Here is a 20,007-nt window from a genome sequence, read left to right as displayed (position 1 = left end):
AGAAAAAGAAACCCTAAAATTGCTGGTCATGGTAATTAGAAGGTAAAATCTTTGGAACGTGGCAATATATATTGAAAAACTTAAAAATACATGTAGCTTTCTAGTGTTCTGCCTCTGCTAAATTATAATTAAAATTTTGTTTAATTTTATTAAATTAATTAACTGGCTGGCTCAGTTAGTGGAACAAGCAATTCTTGATCATGGGGTTGTGAGTTCAAGTCCCACCACTTGGAATGGTGATTACTTGAATTTTTAAATAAAAAAATTTAAACATCACAGTGATCTAACATATAAATTAAATTTGAAAATAACTGAAGTAAAATCAAGAAAGTTAAATTATGACATACCTACAAAATGGAATACTGCACAGTTATTAAAGATAGTATTGCAGAAAAAAATGCTTTCACTACCTTACATATTTTCTGAATACCTATCAGTGACAGACTCTGTTTTAGATCCTGGGAATAAAATAGTTCATAGGAAAAACAAGACCCCTGCCTTCAAGAAGCTTGTAAATGCAAACAAACAATAAGTAAGACAATTTCAGGTAATGATTAATGCTACAAACAAAATTATTACAGAGGTAAAATATTTGCTCAATGAACAAACATTTGTTTAATGTTAAGGGTGGAGAAAGACATAACTGAAAAGGGATAAACTCGATGCACTGGAAAATAGAAATATTAAGAGATAAGTACCCACTTTTCATATTATACTGAGTGGTTAAAAACATAGGCTCCAGATCAGAGTCCCTGGAATATTTCATCTTTCTCACCCTAGTTTCCACATCTATAAATCAGGAATAAAAACAGCATCCATCTCAAAGAACTGTTGTGAAGACTATTAGACACAACAAGTGTTCATATAGTAACTTTTTTGAAGTTCATATAGTAACTGTTTCTAGTGGCACCTGCCATCTCTATAAAATCACAATAAACTTCTGACTATGAATAAAGTAAATCCTTTGGTCAACAAGAGAAAGGGGATGAAGCCAAGGTAATGAAGGGAAATGTGACTGAGAGGTAGGAAGAATATTCAGCTGAGAGTAAAGAAGGGGACATCTACACCAACTTAAATGCTAAGAGGTAAGTTATGCAAAGATGGAGGGAAGGAACAGCTGTTTCTAAGGTGAGAATATATAATTGAAAAATATTTACATCAGATTAAGTGAAAAATGCAGATTATAAATATCAAGGAAAAATTATCACAATTTGCTTAAGATATAGCCACATTTTACTTATACATATAAATAAAATATAAATGCTAAAATTTATAAGCCATGTCTTATTTCTTTATACTGTTTTTCACCAGTTTTGGTTTTTGGTGTGAACAACTATTCTACAATTATAAATAACTGTTATTGTTATAGCATGTTACTTAGTAATAAGACCAAATGCATTTATTTAATCCCAAATATGCCAGTTAGCTTTGCTGGGGTCTAATGTGACAATCTGTCCTTGTTATCATATCTCTAGTGGTAAGATCTAACACTGTCTTAAAACCATATATCAGAACATAAAAAATCAGAACACAATGAACACATCACTGTACGCACACATGTTCCACATCATTACAAACTGAGCGGCACAGGTTTCCTTACCTGGGTCCATTACTGTCTTTTCTTCTAGTTGAACAGTTGCCTTGCTCAGTTTTGGTTCTCTGATCTGGGAACTCATTTGCATTCCTATCTACAATTTCTCCAGCATCAAGTGCTCTGTGGAGTCGATAGTTGACCATCTTCAGAACAATGAATACAGCAGCTATCACAGGACAATAAACTGCCACTATAATCATTGAAGAAGGAAGGGCCTTTAAGAGAAAGAAAATAAAGACAGACATTTAAAAATATTTTAGATTTAATTCAAGTAGAGAAATCTGTAACTAAAAGGATAGACACATTCACACTCAAAGCAACAATTATGTTACTGGCACTAAAGTGCAAAAGTATAAGACAGCACTGCCCAACACAGTAGCCACTAGCTACATGCAGCTACTGAGTAAGTAAGGTATGGTTACTGTGAACTGAGATGTGCCCTAAGAATAAAGTAACACACACACACACACACAAGAATAAAGTATCACTGGATTTTGAAGAGTCTGTATAAGAAAAAAAAGAATGTAAAATATAATTTTTATAATTTTTATATTGATTACATGTTGAAATAATGTTTAGATTATACTGGGTTAAATAACATACATTATTAAACTGATTTTCACCTGTTTCTTTTTACTTATTTTTAATGTGGCTACTAGAAGATTTTATTTTTTTTATTTTTTATTTTTTTTACTAGAAGATTTTAAATTACATATGTGGCTTGTGTTATGTTTTCACTGGAGAGCACAGTATAAAGTCCATGCCTAAAAGCTTATGATACAATTAAAGAGTTAGATGTCACATTATGTAATACATGAGTAAGACAGGATTGTGGTCCAAATATACATAAGCCCTGTTTATGTGCTCTGTAACTTTCTTCAGGATATAAACATTCTTTGGGTTCTAGAAAGTGGTTCTAGTTAAAACTGTTAAAAGAATAACCTTTGAATTATGACTGAAAATGCAGGGGAGATATGGGAGACATGCGAAATCCAAATATATTTTCTTTTAAAATACTTAAAAATTGTAGCCTGATCAAAAAAAAAAAAAGAATACAGAACAGAATCAAGCAAAAAAAAAAAAAAAAAAAAAAAAAAGGTTAATTGAAGAACCTCAGATGCTTCCTGGGCATGAGGATTGAAGATCCATCATACCTGAGGATCTGCTGATGTGGACCTGAGTCCAGGGGTGACAGGTATGGAGACCAACCAGCCAACTTGGAAGGCATGGCCTCAGAGTCACTGCTGGCAGAAATTATAAAACTGTGGTCAATTTATGCCCACTTTCGTGAGACACAAATCATTCCCGGTGTCTGTAGCTCTAGATTTTGTAAGATTGAACCTCAGTCATCTGATAACATGGCTCCAAATTTGCTTGGAATGGTTACTTCGAATTGCTTGAGATGGTAAAACTTAAAAGATCCTAGTGAACTAAGGGAGTTCAGAATACAAATATGATAAAAGTTAAATAAAAAAAAAAGTTATTTGGTGGGGAGACAGAAGGAAAGAGTGTAGGTTAGAAATGGGGGGGGGAGTAAGTCTATCCCACAGTTTACTACTTTGAGTTGGATATGGGCATAATATGCATACATGTGGTATTTTAAAAACTGGGATTAAGAAATCCTTCTAGTTAGTTTATCTAAAAACATAAACCCTGTGATCCCAATTTAATTGTCACTGAATGACTGATGTGGACTTATGATTTCAAATTGAAAAATGTATTTAAAATTTTAGAAAATCCGGGCAGCCCGGGTGGCTCAGCGGTTTAGCACAGCCTCAAGCTCAGGGCATGATCCTGGAGGCCCGGATAGAGTCCAGCATCGGGCTCCCTGCATGGAGCCTGCTTCTCCCTCGCCTGTGTCTCTGCCTCTTTCTCTCTCTCTCATGAATAAATAAAATAAATAAATAAAATAAAATCTCATGAATAAATAAAATAAATTTATGGAGAAAATCCATAAATATCAGGTTTAGAAAAGTACTTTGAAAGATTCACTAGATAATCTACTTAAAAATGAATACTAAATTTATAAGTGTAATTTAAACTAAAGAGATTTTTAAGTGCAATTTAAAGGGATCTTAAGCTATATTTAAAAAAAAAACAAACCTCTAAATCATAACTGTTAAAAATATGTTCAATGTGAGTTTGAAACTGTTTTAATTTAGAACTTTAATATAATATTTTTGTAAAAAAAAAAAAGCATCCCAAATAACCTTTCCTGAACAGAAAACACACATATACACACACACTTACATTGATAAATATTTCAAAGTAAATACACACATAAATATATATAGAAACATATACTGCTTAGTGTATTTACAGAAGTTCAGCATGATGCTGGTTTCTATACAATATGTTCACATTAGAATTAGAATTCTTGGTAATCATTTAGTTCAACACCTTCATTTTCAGACAGAAAATTAAGACCTATTAACTTTGAATGATTTAGCCAAGATTATCCATCTTAATGATAAAATTAACCAATATTTCTCCTGCCTAAGTCACTGAATGCTTTACTACACACCAATCCCAATTTCATTTTCAAATGTAAAGTGTCAATGAAAAATATGTCAGTTCTATCATTATTCACCATAGTGAATATTAAAATAAAAATTATTGATTATATTAATTAAGCAGATAGGAAGTGAACAACCTCACCATTATTATTCAGAGTGGTAGACAAATTCAATGGAAATGTCAATGGCCCCTCCAAATGGGAAAAGAGAAAAGAGACTACTTGATATTGAATGGTCTACTGTATCTGTCTCTACAAAAAAAGTCAAAGATTATGAATGCTTAAAACAGATTGAAATAAACTCTATTATATTGCTAATATACTACTATTATATTGCTAATAGTACTATTATATTACTAATAGTAGATTATTGAATGCTAAGAAACACACAAAATGTTGGGATCCCTGGGTGGCTCAGCAGTTTAGCGCTGCCTTCGGCCCAGAGCATGTTCCTGGGATCCTGGGATCAAGTCCCACATTGGGCTCCCTATGTGCAGCCTGCTTCTCCCTCTGCCTCTCTCTCTCTCTGTCTCTCATGAATAAATAAAATCTTTTAAAAAATAAAACATACAAAATGTACACAATCTATAAAGTACAGAATTTTTCCTAAAACATTGAACAGTGAAAAGACTGAAAGAGAAATAAAAATTCAAGTGACAAAAAAAAAAATTCAAGTGATCATTTCATACCAGAAACTAGTATCAAATGATGAACCCTTGTATTTTCTACTCAAACTATAGAAGCTATCTACTTATTTTACACCTTGTGGTTTAAATATATAAGCCATGTCAATGGTTACTCTGGAGATTACTAGATGACAGAGGACAGCTGTGCTGTAAGTTTTACATTTCCCAGGAAGGATAAAAATGCATGGACACAAACTGGGCTGTTGTGTGATTTTATTCAAACTTGTTCTCTACTTACGTTAGTTCACTGGGATCGCAGCTGAAATCCAGCACAGCTGAAAATATTAGTATGATCATAAATATATTATAAACCTTCCTATAACTACCTTACTAAGGTTACATGAAAATTTTAAATGGTATCTGCCTTTACATAATTTCAGTGTGGTTTCCCTAAAATCAAACACCAAACAACTAAAGACCAGTTAGGTCACCTATTTTTCAGTTTTTGGATTATATACACAAAGCGCAAACCAAGTAGTATTTACTATTTGCTTTTATATTTTATTAAATTAGATATACTGATACTGTTTTCAAAGAAAGATTTTCAGAAACATTCATAATTCTATTCATCAACAAGCAGCATATTGTGAGAAAGCAGGTTCTTTTTCTGAAGAAAAAACTTGTATAAGATAAAATTGCTTACTTTTCTGGTAAAAATACAACTTTTGTATCCCATTCCACAATCCAACTCTAAAGTAAAATTTTTAGTTTGAAATGTTTTGGCAGGTACCTATTTATATATTTTCTAAATATTTTAGTTTGCTTTTTTTTTTTTTTTTTTTTTTTTTTAGTTTTTTAAGTAGGCTCCACACCCAACATGGGGCTTGAACTCATCACCCTGAGATCAAGAGTGGCTCTACCAACTGAGCCAGCCAGGTGCCCCTGGCAGGTACTTATCAATTTAAGGTTAATTATGTTCCATAACAAACAATACTTTAAAAAAAGTACTAATATTTCCAAAAGTCATGTTTCATCCTAGTTATTATATTTTATCAAAGATATTATCTTAAAGTTAATGCTGATGCAACCAAGCACATTAACTGCTCTCTGATTATAAAAACCAATCTATTTTATCTTCACTCCAAGGTCTATCTACAGGTAAAAATTGCTTATATTGAAAAGTTGATTCTACTTCTTCCCTAAAATACCAACAAACAGTGGACAGCAGCAAATGAAGATGGGGTAGCAGGTGACATACTACTGATGTTGGACAAATAAGGCCCTCATTGAAAACCCAGAAAGGTCACAGCACTGCAAACTCACAATAAAGACCTGCAGAGTCATCACAGATTTCAAGTGTTCTTAACCATCTATGCATCTTACACATGTATCAAAAAGTTATGAAAAGACAAGCTGGGTATCTTTTTAGCTCTATTATTCTATGATCTACTTATTAATATGGGAATTTGCTTATCTATGTAGTCACACTCAAGTATTCAGGTCCGTTTAGTCAGTAATCAGTCATCTATAACTTTGTTATCGGAATGACTATCACCCACAACTGAAGTCAAGGCTGTGAAAAAAAATTAACAAATCTCTTAAAATAGCTATTATTACTGTAAAATACCTTATACGTTTTGGGGTTTTTTCCACTATTGAAACTACCTTATTATTTAAGGCAATGTTTAGCAAACTTTTGGCATCACAGCCTGAAGGGGTATTCAAGCACACATGTGAACTGTGTATTTTACATAAGATTCATCACATTTTTTTTTTTTAGATTCATCACATTTTAATTACATCCTAATTTCTTAAACTGACAGATGGATTAGATACTTTAATGTAAAGAGAAAAACTTTTAAAATTTTAGAAGAATTGTAAAAGAATATCTTTTTGACCTTTAGGATATTTCTTAACCATGGTTTCCAAAGCACACGCTAGAAAGAATTGATGAATTAAAATTAAGTTCTGTTCAAGAGACACTATAAACTGAGTGAAAAAACAAGCTACAAACTAGATCTATTAAAACATGTATTATTATGTAGGTATATGTATACTTATATATGTATATAGATATAATACATAAAGAGTAAATATGTGGGATCCCTGGGTGGCGCAGTGGTTTAGCGCCTGCCTTTGGCCCAGGGCGCGATCCTGGAGACCCGGGATCGAATCCCACGTCGGGCTCCCGGTGCATGGAGCCTGCTTCTCCCTCTGCCTGTGTCTCTGCCTCTCTCTCTCTCTGTGACTATCATAAATAAATAAAAATTTAAAAAAATCTTTAAAAAAAAAAAAAAAGAGTAAATATGTATGAAGAATTTTTTTTTGAAATCAGTAACAAAGAGGCAAACAAACCAATGAAAATAAAGGACAATAAATAGATCTTACACAGAAAAATATATATAAATAGCCAATAAAAACAATATATGAAAACATGTTCAAAAAAAAAAAGAAAACATGTTCAACTTTATCAGTAATAAGCAAAATAGAATTTAAAAGCACAGTATAGGGGCACCTGGCTGGCTCAGTCAGTAGAGAATGTGACTCTTGATCTCAGGGTTGTGAGTTCAAGCCCCCATGTTGGGAGTAGAGCCTACTTAAAAAAAAAAAAAAGAAAAAAGAAAACCACAATATATCATTTAACAGCCATCTGTATAGACAAAAACTAAGTATGGAGAACCAGAACTCTTAAAAAAAAAAAAAAAACTACTGGTAGAAATACAAATTGATAGGTAAATCACCCAAAATCTAGCAATTCCTATTGTAAGTATAAAATTGATATAAACTCTTGTATATATGCAACACTCTAAGACTTTCATACAGAAAATGGAGCAAAAACTCAGCTGAAAATCAATGGGAAAATGGAAAACTGTAGACTAGGGGAGTATGACAGTGAAAACTGCAACCAAATGCAGCCACATTAACTGTACAAATACAGTATGTATTACTTTTTAAACATAAACTTAGGCTTTACTGTATTTTCTTGATTTTTCTTTTTTGGTACTGAGCATGTATTTCTTTTATAATTAGAAGAGCTAAAATTTTAATAGTGATAAAAAGGTTTTCATATTACCTTTCATCTTTTACAGAGATGATCTATATCCATCTCAATAACGCATGACTTGGCAATAGATCAAGAGCCAATCAAGGCAGTTTCTCACCTTACTTCTTTATTTGCAAAAAGTTAAAAAAAAAAAATCTTAACTCTCAATTATATATACATCCCTAAGAATGGTACCAAGTATTAATCTAGACATTCAGATCAAATATAGATGCCCCCTGGGGCACCTGGGTGACTCTGTCAGTTAAGCATCTGCCTTTGGCTCAGGTCATGATCCCAGGTTCCTGGGGTTGAGCCCCAAATCGAGCCTGCTTCTCCTTTCCCCTATATCCCTCCCTTAGTCCCCCACACTCATGCTCATGCTTTCCCTCTCTCTCTCTCCTCTCAAATAAATAAATAAAATCTTTATTTTTTTTTTTAATTTTTATTTATTTATGATAGTCACAGAGAGAGAAAGAGAGGCAGAGACACAGGCAGAGAGAAGCAGGCTCCATGCACCGGGAGCCCGACGTGGGAATCGATCCTGGGTCTCCAGGATCGCGCCCTAGGCCAAAGGCAGGCGCCAAACCGCTGCGCCACCCAGGGATCCCTAAAATCTTTAAAAATATATATAGACCCCAAAACAATGGTAAGTCTCCTTACTGAGATACTGTTAGATACTTTTAATAAGATCATCTCTCTTAAAAGTTGGATGGATAGAAATGCCAATCAAAATTACAATGAACTATTACCACACATCATTAGGATGGCTACTACCAAGAAAAGAAGGGAGGAAAAATGAGAAAATAACAAGTGTTGACAAGGAGGTGGAGAAACGCAGCTTCACTCACTGTTGATAGGAATGTAAAATGGTGTACCCTCTATGAAAACAGTACAGTGGCTCCCCAAAAAATTAAAAGTAGGGGCACCTGGGTGGCTCAGTGGTCTGCCTCTGGCTCAGGTTATGATCCTGGGGTCCCAGGCTTGAGTCCCACATCAGGATCCCCACAGGGAGCTGCTTCTCCCTCTGCCTATGTCTCTGCCTCTCTCTGTGTCTCTCATGAATAAATAAAAATAAAATATAAAATATATAAAAATAGGGATCCCTGGGTGGCGCAGTGGTTTAGCGCCTGCCTTTGGCCCAGGGCGCAATCCTGGAGACCCAGGATCGAATCCCACATCGGGCTTCCGGTGCATGGAGCCTGCTTCTCCCTCTGCCTATGTCTCTGCCTCTCTCTCTCTGTGTGACTATCATAAATAAATAAAAATAAAAATAAAAATAAATTTAAAAAAATTTTAAAAATAATATATATATATAAGTAGAATTACTATGTTTGATCTAGCAATCCTACTTCTGAATATTTATCCAAAAGACTTAAAAGCAGATTCTCAGATATTTGTGTACCTTTTCACAGCAACAATGTGCACAATAACCAAGAGGTGGAAACAATGCAAATGTCCACCAGTGGATGATAAACAAAATGTGGTCTATACATATCACAGAATATTACTCAGCCTTTAAAAGGAATATGCTACAACAGAGATGAACCTTGAGGTAAAATAAGTCAATCACAAAAAGACAAAATACTGGATGATTGAGGTATATGAGGTATCTAAAATAGATTTGTAGAAATAGAAAGCAGAATGGTGGCTACCAGAGGTTGGCAGGAGGAAGAAACAGAGTTAATAGGTATAGACTTTGTTTCATAGTATGAAAAAGTTCTGAAGATCCAATGCACAATGATGTGAATATACTTAACATTACCAAATAATACACTTTAAAAATGTGTTAAAATGGTAAATTTTATGTTGTATACATAGTTTAGTCTCTTAAATTCTGATAGTTTATCCTCAACACTAAAAACAAAAAACAAAAAAAAAAACTTTGATAGGTTCAAGCTATTCAACATGACAAATATATTTCCGATAGGGTTCTTGAGAAAGCCACTTGGAATCACAAAAATAATACTAGTTTTATCACAGTCATGAAATAAATTTATCTTTTTTTTTAATTTTTTTAATTTATTTATGATAGTCACAGAGAGAGAGAGAGAGGCAGAGACATAGGCAGAGGGAGAAGCAGGCTCCATGCACCGGGAGCCCGATGTGGGATTCAATCCTGGGTCTCCAGAATCGCGCCCTGGGCCAAAGGCAGGCGCCAAACCGCTGCGCCACCCAGGGATCCCAATTTATCTTACTTATATTTCATGTCAAAAATTGAGTAATTCTCCCCTATGGCTAGCACACTGCATGGTAAAAAGCAATCTTTTATACTCCTTTTATGTGCGAAAATATAAAAACATATGCTCACTATCTATGCTTTGTGTTAATTTCATATTTTGAATTCAAATTTCACCATTTTGAACACCACTGAATCAAAATGTGGAAGCATACTGTTAACAAATAAGTATTTCCTTAATAAATTTGTAGCTATTCTCAATCAGAAATGATTTCAATGCGTATTTTCTAGTCCTTGTTACAAAGTGATTATCAGCTATCTAATACTTAGTGACAACTAACATCTTATAATTAGATATCAACTGATATCTAATATTTAGTGATTACCATGTACCAGGCACATTTCTAAGTGATAATCACCTTATGAAGTCAGCACTGTGATTCTTCTAGTTTTATAGATAGGGAAACTGAGGTACAAGGAGTTAAATTCCTTGCATAAGGTCTCAGACTGAGGCATTAAGGAAAGAGCAGTTTGACTGCAGAGTCCTCGCTATTAATCATGACACCTAACGGCCTCTAAGTCAAAGGTTGGCAAACTTCCTGTTTAAAGCCAAACAAAAAATATTTCATGCTTTACCGATCACAGGATCTGTCACAACTATTCAACTCTGCTGTCAGCAGTGTAAAAGCAGCCCTAAACAATACACGAACACACAAGCATGGTGTTTTCCCATAAAACTATTTATGGACATTGGAATTTGAATTTCATATAATTTTCACATAGCATGAAATATTACTCTTTTGATTTTTTTCAATCCCTAAAATATGTAAAAAGACAAAAGTGGGGGTGGTGTCTGGGTGGCACAGTTGGTTAAGCAATCCACTCCTGGTTTCAGCTCAGGTCATGAGACTGAACCCCACATTCGGCTCAGTGCTGGGCACAGGGTCTGCTTGGAACTCTCTCTCCCTCTCCCCCTCCCCACCAATGCGCTCTGTCCCTCTCTCTCTCTCTAAAATAAATAATTCTTAAACCAAAAACCCACATAAACAAACAAAAAACACCAGGGGACACACCTCTGCTTACTTACCCTGATGGAAAATCCCTTTCAGTTTATTCACATAAAGAATATAAATGATAAGTTAATTCCTACCATGTGTAGAACAGTTCCCTGTCTATATTACCTTTCATTTCTGGCAAACAGAGAATGCTGGGGGAAAAGAGAGGACTGAGCCACCCAGCCACCCTAAAAAGAAATATTTTTAAATAAAAGATTAATATACACCAAAAATTAGGTTATCAAAAGTTATTTGTATTCTTTTGTTTCACTAAGTCAGTGGAACAAATTGCAAGCTGTATATTCTTTATATAAGATTGTAAATCAGGGGGCGCCTGGGTAACTGTCAGTTAAGTGTCTGAGTCTTGATTTTGGCTTAGGTCAAGATCTCAGGGTTGTGAAGATGGAGTCCCATATGGGGCTCCACACTGGGCATGAAGCCTCTCCTTCCACTCCTTTCCCCCACCACCCCAGACTCACAAGCTCTCAAAAAAAAATAATAATAATAATAATGTAAATCAGTAAGATATATAAATTAAATGCATATTCTCAAGAATATTAACAGAACCCATATATCATTTTGGCTTAAGCTCAATAAATTTGCTTAAAACAGAAAGATGGTATCGCACACTATATTATCCATCTCTAGCTTTAAAAGTAAATGCTAAGGGAGCCTGGGTGGCTCAGTCAGTTAAGCACTGAACTCTTGATTTTAGCCCAGGTCATGATCTCAGGGTCGTGAGATCAAGCTCACCACCCCACCCCCACTTGTATCAGTCTCTGTGCTGGGCATGGAGCCTGCTTAAGATTCTCTCTGTCCCTCTCCCTTTGCCCTCTGCCCCTCCTCCCCCCCACTTTTATATGCACATGTTTTCTCTCTCTTAAAAAAAAGTAAATGCTAAAATCAGGCAAGGTATGATACACACTAGATTTAAGATGAGATAAATATGCCTAACAGAAAAAAATGAATTAATGAATAAATATAGCGTATCTAATACCACCATTTACTCATTTTCCATAAAGGCAACTCTGACACACTTAACTCAGTGAATATGGGCTTTATTCATTGATTCAACATATATTTATACTAATGTCTAAAGAATGATAATATTGCAATAAACAAGATCCTTACTCTTTTTGAGCTTCTTAGAGGAATGACTAATTTAGTGTTCTACCCAGAACCAGGTACTTTAAATGAATTATCTCACAACAATCCTTTGAATAAAATATTTTATAGATAAGAAAACTTGAGGCTATGAAGTCATTTGCCTGCAGCTGGTAAGTGGTAAAAAATAATCTAACTCCAGTGGTTAAGAATCTGAGTTTTGTGGAGTTTTTAAAGTTTATTTATTTAGTAATCTCTACATCCAACATGAGGCCTAAACTCACGACCTCAAGATCAAGAGGTGTGGGCTCTCCTGAGTGAGCCAGTCAAGTGTCCCAAGAATCAATTTTTAAACCACTACACTAGGCAGTCTTCCCTCCAAGGCAGTGTTTCACTATTTTTTTTTTTCATTACCACCCTAAGGAGTCTTTTCAGACATTTTTTTACTAATCATTCCTGTGAAATAATAGAAAATAAATATATTGGTTTTGCACCTGGTTCCTGGCACAGAGCTCCTAAAACCTTTGTAATTCCTAAGTGATAAGAGCCCTAGGAGCATTTTTTGTTCTAATATTGGTCTTTGACTCTGGTTCCTGATATCTAAGTCCATTGGAATCTCCTGGGTGATAGAAATGTCTTTGTTCTAAAGAGGTAGCTGTTGGTGGGTTCCAGGATGGGCGTTGGTCAACAGAAAGACCAAGCCATAATTAGAAACTTGGGATTTCCAGAGAGGGAGAGGGGCTAGAAATGGAGTTAATAATTGATGATGCCTATATGATGAGCCCTCACAAAATCCAAGAGTATGGCATTTGGACAGCTTCCAGATTGGTGAACATGTGGAGATACTGGACAATGGTGCACCCAGAGAAGACATGAAAACTCTGCACCCCTTCCCACATACCCTGCCCTACATATTCTTTCTAGCTGGATGTTCATCTGTATGCTTTATCATATCCTTTTGCAATAAATTGGTAAACAGTAAGTAAACTGTTTTCCTGAGTACTATGAGCCACTCTAGCAAATTAATTGAATCTGAGAATGGGATCATGGGAACCTCCAATTTTATAGACAATGGGTCAGAAGCACAGGTGACATCCTGGCCCTGTTACTGGCATCTGGGTTGGGGGGACTGAGTCCTTAACCTTTGGGATCTGATGCTCTCTCCAGGTGGTGTTAGAATTGAATTTTTTTTAAGATTTCATTTACTTATTCATGAGAGAGAGAGAGAGAGAGAGAAGCAGAGACACAGGCAGAGAAGCAGGCTCCATGCAGGGAGCCCGATGTGGGACTCGATCCCAGGTCTCCAGGATCACGCCCTGGGCTGAAGGCTGTGCTAAACCACTGGGCCACCCAGCTGCCCAGAATTGAATTAAATTGTAGGACACTCAGCTGGTTACTCGGAGAGTCACTTGCTATGGGAAAACCCCCCACATCTGGTATCAGAAATGGTTTAAGTGTGGTAGCAGCATAAGAGTAAAAGAAAAACACATGGAAGTATATAGGATTTCAAAACACTCCCCCTCACATAATTTTATCACCAGATATATCAACTCTGTATGTACTATATGTACATGTATACTTTACACATAAAAAGATCTCTTCACCACCACCACCACCCACACTTCCCTATCAAGTAACTCATTTTCACTCCCTTGAGGGCAACACCATACCCACTGAGAAAGTATGATGTCTAAAGCAAAGTTTCTAAACCTCAGCAATGCTGGCATTTGGGGCCCGGTAATCGTATGTTGTGGGTGCTGCCCTATGCATGAAAAGATGTTTAGCACCATCCCTGGCCTCCACCAACTAGAAATTGAGTGGTAATTATAGCAAAGCTAGGTTAAAATCTTTCAGCCCTAGAAATGTGCAATAGCACTAACTGCTTCTCTTGCTGCCCTTACTTTACACAGTCATAAGAACTATAGTTCCTGATCTTGACCGCAAAAAAAACTGGAATGGATGGGATGCAGGCAGACTGCAAATGCTGTACTTCTGTAGCTGTCATGAAGGAGCACGTGTAATAGCAGCAGCAGCAGCAAGAAAGAAATAGTATTTCATATAAACATAGCAGGGAAAGAACACATTAGACCAGTAAGTGAAAGGACATTAAATTTTAATAAAATCCATTTATAATAAATGCCACAGAATAAAGCTAAGTAACCCCTCCCTCCAAAATGATGAGTGAGACAAATTATCTCACTTTAAGTATAGATGAGAACCATAACGAAATCCCTCAGAGAACACTGTGTTTTATAATAGGCTTCCATTGTAGTCACACAATATGCTGGTCAAGAGGAGCCAAGATGAAGGATATAATTAGATAGTGATGGGAAGGGCAGCTCTGAGAGTTTCATATTCAGAATACATTACAAAAAAAGATCAGGAGACGCTAAATTCATCTCAAATTCATCCATCACAGGTAGGCTTTCGGGAACTGAATCAGGAAAGCATCTTGTGCACTGTGTGGAGGGGGACGGTGAAGAGCAATGTGGTGGTGGTCCTGAGGTCAAAGGGGAAAAGAGGCAGGCGAAGTGCGGGACCCTGAGCCAGTTTCCTCAGCTGTAAGGGGGAATAACATTTACTTCATTTCACAGGGCTATTGAGAGGGTTAATGGGGTAAAATGTGACAGCGGCGGATGCATGGGCATGCATGGGCATGCATGGCATGCATAGCACAATAACTATGAGATGTTTCTAATCATGTTTAAGCAATGTAGTGGTAAAACTAAGCTAAGCAAACAGAAAAACCTCTGAATAGAAATGGTTCAAAGGAACCAAAGATGAGCTACAAAAAAGATGAGCTAGATAAGACCTGTGAGACCACAGAATGCCCAGAGGTAAATATTTTGTCGGACAGTGCACAACCAAAGTCATTAAAAAATAGCAAAAAGTTTCTACAACACAATAAAGAAAAAAGAATCTATACTTCAAACAAAGATATATCATGCTTAATAGTAAAACACTAGCATTCCTATTAAAGTAGGGAACAGGGTAAGGCTGTCTATATTTTCAGCATTACCCAATACAGATATATAAAGTACCATGTATAATTACACAAGAGAAAAAATTATAAATATTGGAAAGAACTTCAAATTATTTTTTTCAAGCATAATTGCATATCTGAAAATCTTTTTTAAAAAAGCAGAAAAATTATTAGAAAAAAATAAGCTAATTCCCAAGTGTCTGGTTGCAAAATCAACACATTAAAATCAATTATTTTAGATGGATCCTGAAACAGAAAAAGGACATAAGGTAAAAACTAAAGAAATCTGAATAAAATATGGACTTTTAAGTTAATAATGATGTATCAAATATTGCTCATTGGTTGTAACAAATGTGCCATTGTAATCCAAGATGTAATCAACAGGAGAAAATGAGTGCAGGATATATGGGATTTCCTGTACCACCTCTGCAACTTTTCTGTAAGTCTACTACTACTCTAAAAGAAGTTTTTGGGTTTTTTTTAAATCAATCGTTTTCTCATATGTAAGCAATGACCAGTTGGAAACAGTGGGGCGAAAATGGTTTCTTTACACAATGTCAGAAATTAAAATTTAAGAATAATAATCCTAAGGGAAAATGTACAAAGTTAACAGAAAAAAAAAACTTAAAAAGAAAATTCTCTTTAGGGACATAAAAGAAAGGAATAGATCACCTTAACTCACTATTATAAACATGTCAAATTTCCATCCCTGAAGTAATCTACAAATTCAATGTCTTACAATCACAAATTCAATAGCATCCCTAGGAAACTGAAATGGATAAACATTCAAGAATAGTAAAAACAAAACAAACCCCCCAAAACTAAGAAGTCTAACAAGACTCCTACTACAAAAGAGAAAAAAGGATTTTATATAGAGAGAGTTACCATAAAATACAGTATTCATGTAAGAGCTAATGAAACAGAAAAATATCCCAATGAGAACTTAGATTATGAAAAAGATGGCATTTAAACTACTAAGAAGAATATGAGATGGTTTAAATAAATTAGGTTGATTGGGACAACTATCAAAAAAAATTTTTTTAACTAGACACTCATATATTGCTTACAGCACAATAAATTCCAAATGGGTTAAAATATAAAACTATTAGATGTTTGCAATTATATTACAAAAGACTGATGTCCTTAATATGTAACTGCTCAGATATCAGTAAGAAACAAGCTAAGAGAAAATGGATAAAGCACATGAACTTTTTACAGAAATTAAAAAAAAAAAGGACTCTTAAACTTATGAAAAGCCGCTCAACCTCACTCCAAGTAGGAGATATGCAAATCAAAACCACTCTAAGATACTATTTCTTACCCATGAAAATAGCAAAACTATGTGAGATTGTGGCACATGTGAACACAGACACCCTCACATATTGCTTCCAAGCATGCCAAGTGAGTAATACAACCCCTCTGAAGGGCAATTTGGCATATCTTTCAAAATTTATCCTCTGAACAAGCAATCTCATTTCTAGGAATTTATCTTAATACTATACCTGGACACATCTGAGATGACATTTGTACAAATTATTTATCCTGGTATGTTTGTGTTAGAAGTTGGCAAACAAATTAAATGTCTATCAGCAGGAGACAGTAAATTATATATCTATTCAATGGAAGTCTATGCAACTATTTAAAAAAAACAACTGAACCCAACAAACAAGAATCCAGGACTAGACAGATTCACTAGTGAATTCTACCAAACATTTAAAGAAGAATACCAATCCTTCTCAAACTCTTCCAAAAAAGAGAAAAGGAAGAAACAGTTCCAAATTCATTTTATGAGGCTAGCATTACCCTGATGCCAAAACCAGACAAGGACACCACAAGAAAATTACAGGCCTATATCCTAGATGGTTATAGATGCAAAAATCCCCAAGAAAATACTAACAAACCAAATTCAATAGTACATTAAAAGACTCCTACAACATGATCAAGTGAGATTTATTCCAGGGATACAAGAATGGCTTAATATCTGTAAATCAATGTGATAGATCACATTAACAAAATGAAGGATAAAAATCATATGATCAGCTCAATAGATGCAGAAAAAGCATTTGATAAAAGTTAACATCCATTTATAAAATTCTCAAGAAAGTGGGTATAGAAGAAACATACCTCAACATAGCAAAGGCCCTATATAACAAGCACACAGTTAATATATTGAACAGTGAAAAGCTGAAAGCTTCTCCTCTTAAAATCAAAAACAAGGCAAGGATGCCTACTCTTCCCACTTTTATTCAACATAGTATTGGAAGTCCTAGCCAGAACAATTAGGTAAGAAAAAGAAGTAACTAAGAGGCATCCAAATTGCAAAGGAAGAAATAAAACTATTTGCAAATGACATATTATATTTAGAAAACCTCAAAGACTGTTTAAGCCAAAATACCAAAAAAAGCTATTAGAACAAACAAATGAATTCAACAAAGTTGAGGATTTAAAATCAGTATGCAAAAATTTGTTTCTTTTTTTAAAGATTTTTTTTTTTTTAAAAGACACAGAGAGAAAGTGCACATACAAAGGGACAGAGGGAGAGAATCCTCAAGCAGACTCCCTGGTGAGCATGGAGCCCAACAGAGGGCTTGACCCCATAAATTGTGAGGTCATGACTGGAGTCAAAACCAAGAGTTGGGCACTCAACCAACTAAGCCACTCAGAAGCCCCTGTAGTTGCTATACAATAATAATAAACTATCAGAGAAATTAAGAGTACAATCCCATTTACAACTGCATCAAAAAGAATAACTACAAATAAATTTAACCAAGGAAGTAAAAGACCTGTACACCGAAAACTATTAAACACTGATTAAAGAAGCTGAAGTTGAACCACAAATAAATAGATATTTTATGCTCATGGGTTAAGACAATTAATATTGCTAAAATGTCTAGGGGCACCTAGGTGGTACAGTCAGTTAAGAGTCTATTGGTTTCAGCACAGGTCATGATTTCAAGGTCCCACGACAGAGCTCCGTGTTAGAGGTCTCTCTCTCCTCCCTCTGCCTCTGCCCCTCCTCCTCTCAAATAAATCTTTTTAAAAAATGATTGCTAAAAATGTCCATACTACCCAAAGCAATTAGATTCAATGCAATCCCTATCAAAATTCCAATAGTCACTTTTCACAGAAATAGAAGAAACAATCCTAAAATTTGTATGGGACCACAAAAGAGCCAAAGCAATCTTGAAAAAGAAGGATAAAGCTGTAGGCATGATGCTCCCTGATTTCAAACTACATTACAAAGCTGAAGTAATTAAAACAATATGGTATTGGTTTAAAAACAGATCAGTGGAACAGAATAAAGAACCCAGAAATACACATACACCTATATGGTCAATTAACTTACAATAAAGGATCCAAAATATACAATGAGAAAGGACAATCTCCTTAGTAAATAGTTTTGGGAAAACTAGACAATCACGTGCAAAAGAATAAAACTGGACCATTAGCTTACACCACAGGAAAAGTAACTCAAAATGGATTAAAGACTTAGAAACCTAAGCCCTGAAACCCTAAAACTGCTAGAAGAAAACACAGGAAGTAAGTTCCTTGACATTAGTCCTGGCAAGGTATTTTGGGGGGTTGACACCTTTAAGCAAAAGAAACAGAAGCAAAATAAACAAGTGGAACTATACCAAACTAAAAAAGTTCTGCACAGCAAAGGAAACCGTCAGCAAAAACAAAAATAGGAGAAAATTTGCAAATCCTATCTATGATAAGGGCCTAATATCTAAAATAGAGAACACCTGGAACTGAATAGCAAATATCAACCAGATTAAAAAAATGGGTGGAGGATCTGAATTCACATTTTTCCAAAGACATAAAGATGGCCAACAGGTACAGGAAAAGGTGTTTAACATTACTACCAGGGAAATGCAAATAAAATCCACAATGAGATATCACCTCACACTTGTTAGAATGGCTATTATCAAAAAAAATTTTTTTAAATAAAAAAATAAAAAATAAAAAAAAGAATGGCTATTATCAAAAAGACAGGAAATAACAAGTATTGGCAAGGATGTAGAGAAAAGGGAACTTTTGTACAGTTGATGGGAATGCAAATTGGTACTATGGAAAACAGTACGGAGGTTCTTCATAAAGTAGGAAATAGAACTGACATATAATGCAGCAATTTTACTTCTGGATATTTATCCAAAGGAAACAAAATACTACCCTGAAGAAATATATGCAACCCTTCATTCGCTGCAGAATTATCTACAATGGCCAAGACACGGAAAAAATCTAAAGGTCCATCAATGGATGAATGGATAAAGAAATGGATAACGAAACAAATGAATGTTATTGAACCATAAAAGAGAAGGAAATCTTGCTATATGCCATAACATGGATTAATCTTGAGGGCAGTATGCTAAGTGAATTAAGTTAAACGGGGGGGGGGGGGGGGGGGGAACCCCACATGATCTCCTGTATACATAAAATCTAAAAACAAAACTGAAACAACTGAGCTCATTGATACAGAGAACAGACTGGTGATTACCAGATTTGGGGGGGGGGGGGAGGTAAAAGACAAAATGGGTGGAGGTCAAAAGGCAAAAACTTCCAGCTGTAAAATAAATAAGTCATGGGGATATAATATAATGTACAGTTAGTAATACTTTGTTGTATATTTGGAAGTTGCTAAGAGAATACATCTTAAAAGATTTCATCATAAAAAATTATAACTATGTATGGTGACAGATGTTAACTAGACTTATTGTGAGCATTTCAAAATATATACAAATACCAAATTATGTTACACACCTGAAAATAACAATCCTACAGGTCAAGTATATCTCAGAAAAAAAAAAAACACTGAAGAAGCACTTTTGGTATTGATGCACATATCGTAAGATAAGTTTAAGTAATTTTAAGATATAGCAAATGTTGGGGGAACAATATATAGAATACTGT

The 20,007-nt window shown here is 34.9% G+C and overlaps 1 protein-coding gene across 14 annotated transcripts in view; it reads right to left on the bottom strand.

Moving 5' to 3' along the window:
* PCNX1 (pecanex 1) overlaps window positions 1-20,007 on the bottom strand; it is a 163,255-nt gene that overhangs the window by 128,681 nt on the left and 14,567 nt on the right. For all 14 annotated transcript variants that reach the window (XM_035719475.2, XM_035719481.2, XM_049113321.1 and 11 more), the window contains exon 2: window positions 1,601-1,809. In XM_035719475.2, the coding sequence (XP_035575368.2) occupies window positions 1,601-1,809 (209 nt within the window). The remainder of the gene's footprint in view (window positions 1-1,600; window positions 1,810-20,007) is intronic.

This window comes from Canis lupus, chromosome 8 (genome assembly GCF_003254725.2).
Source record: "Canis lupus dingo isolate Sandy chromosome 8, ASM325472v2, whole genome shotgun sequence".
Taxonomy (NCBI): Eukaryota; Metazoa; Chordata; class Mammalia; order Carnivora; family Canidae; genus Canis; species Canis lupus.
The sequence above is the reverse complement of the archived record's forward strand: the minus strand, read 5'-3'. Positions and strand labels throughout refer to the sequence as shown.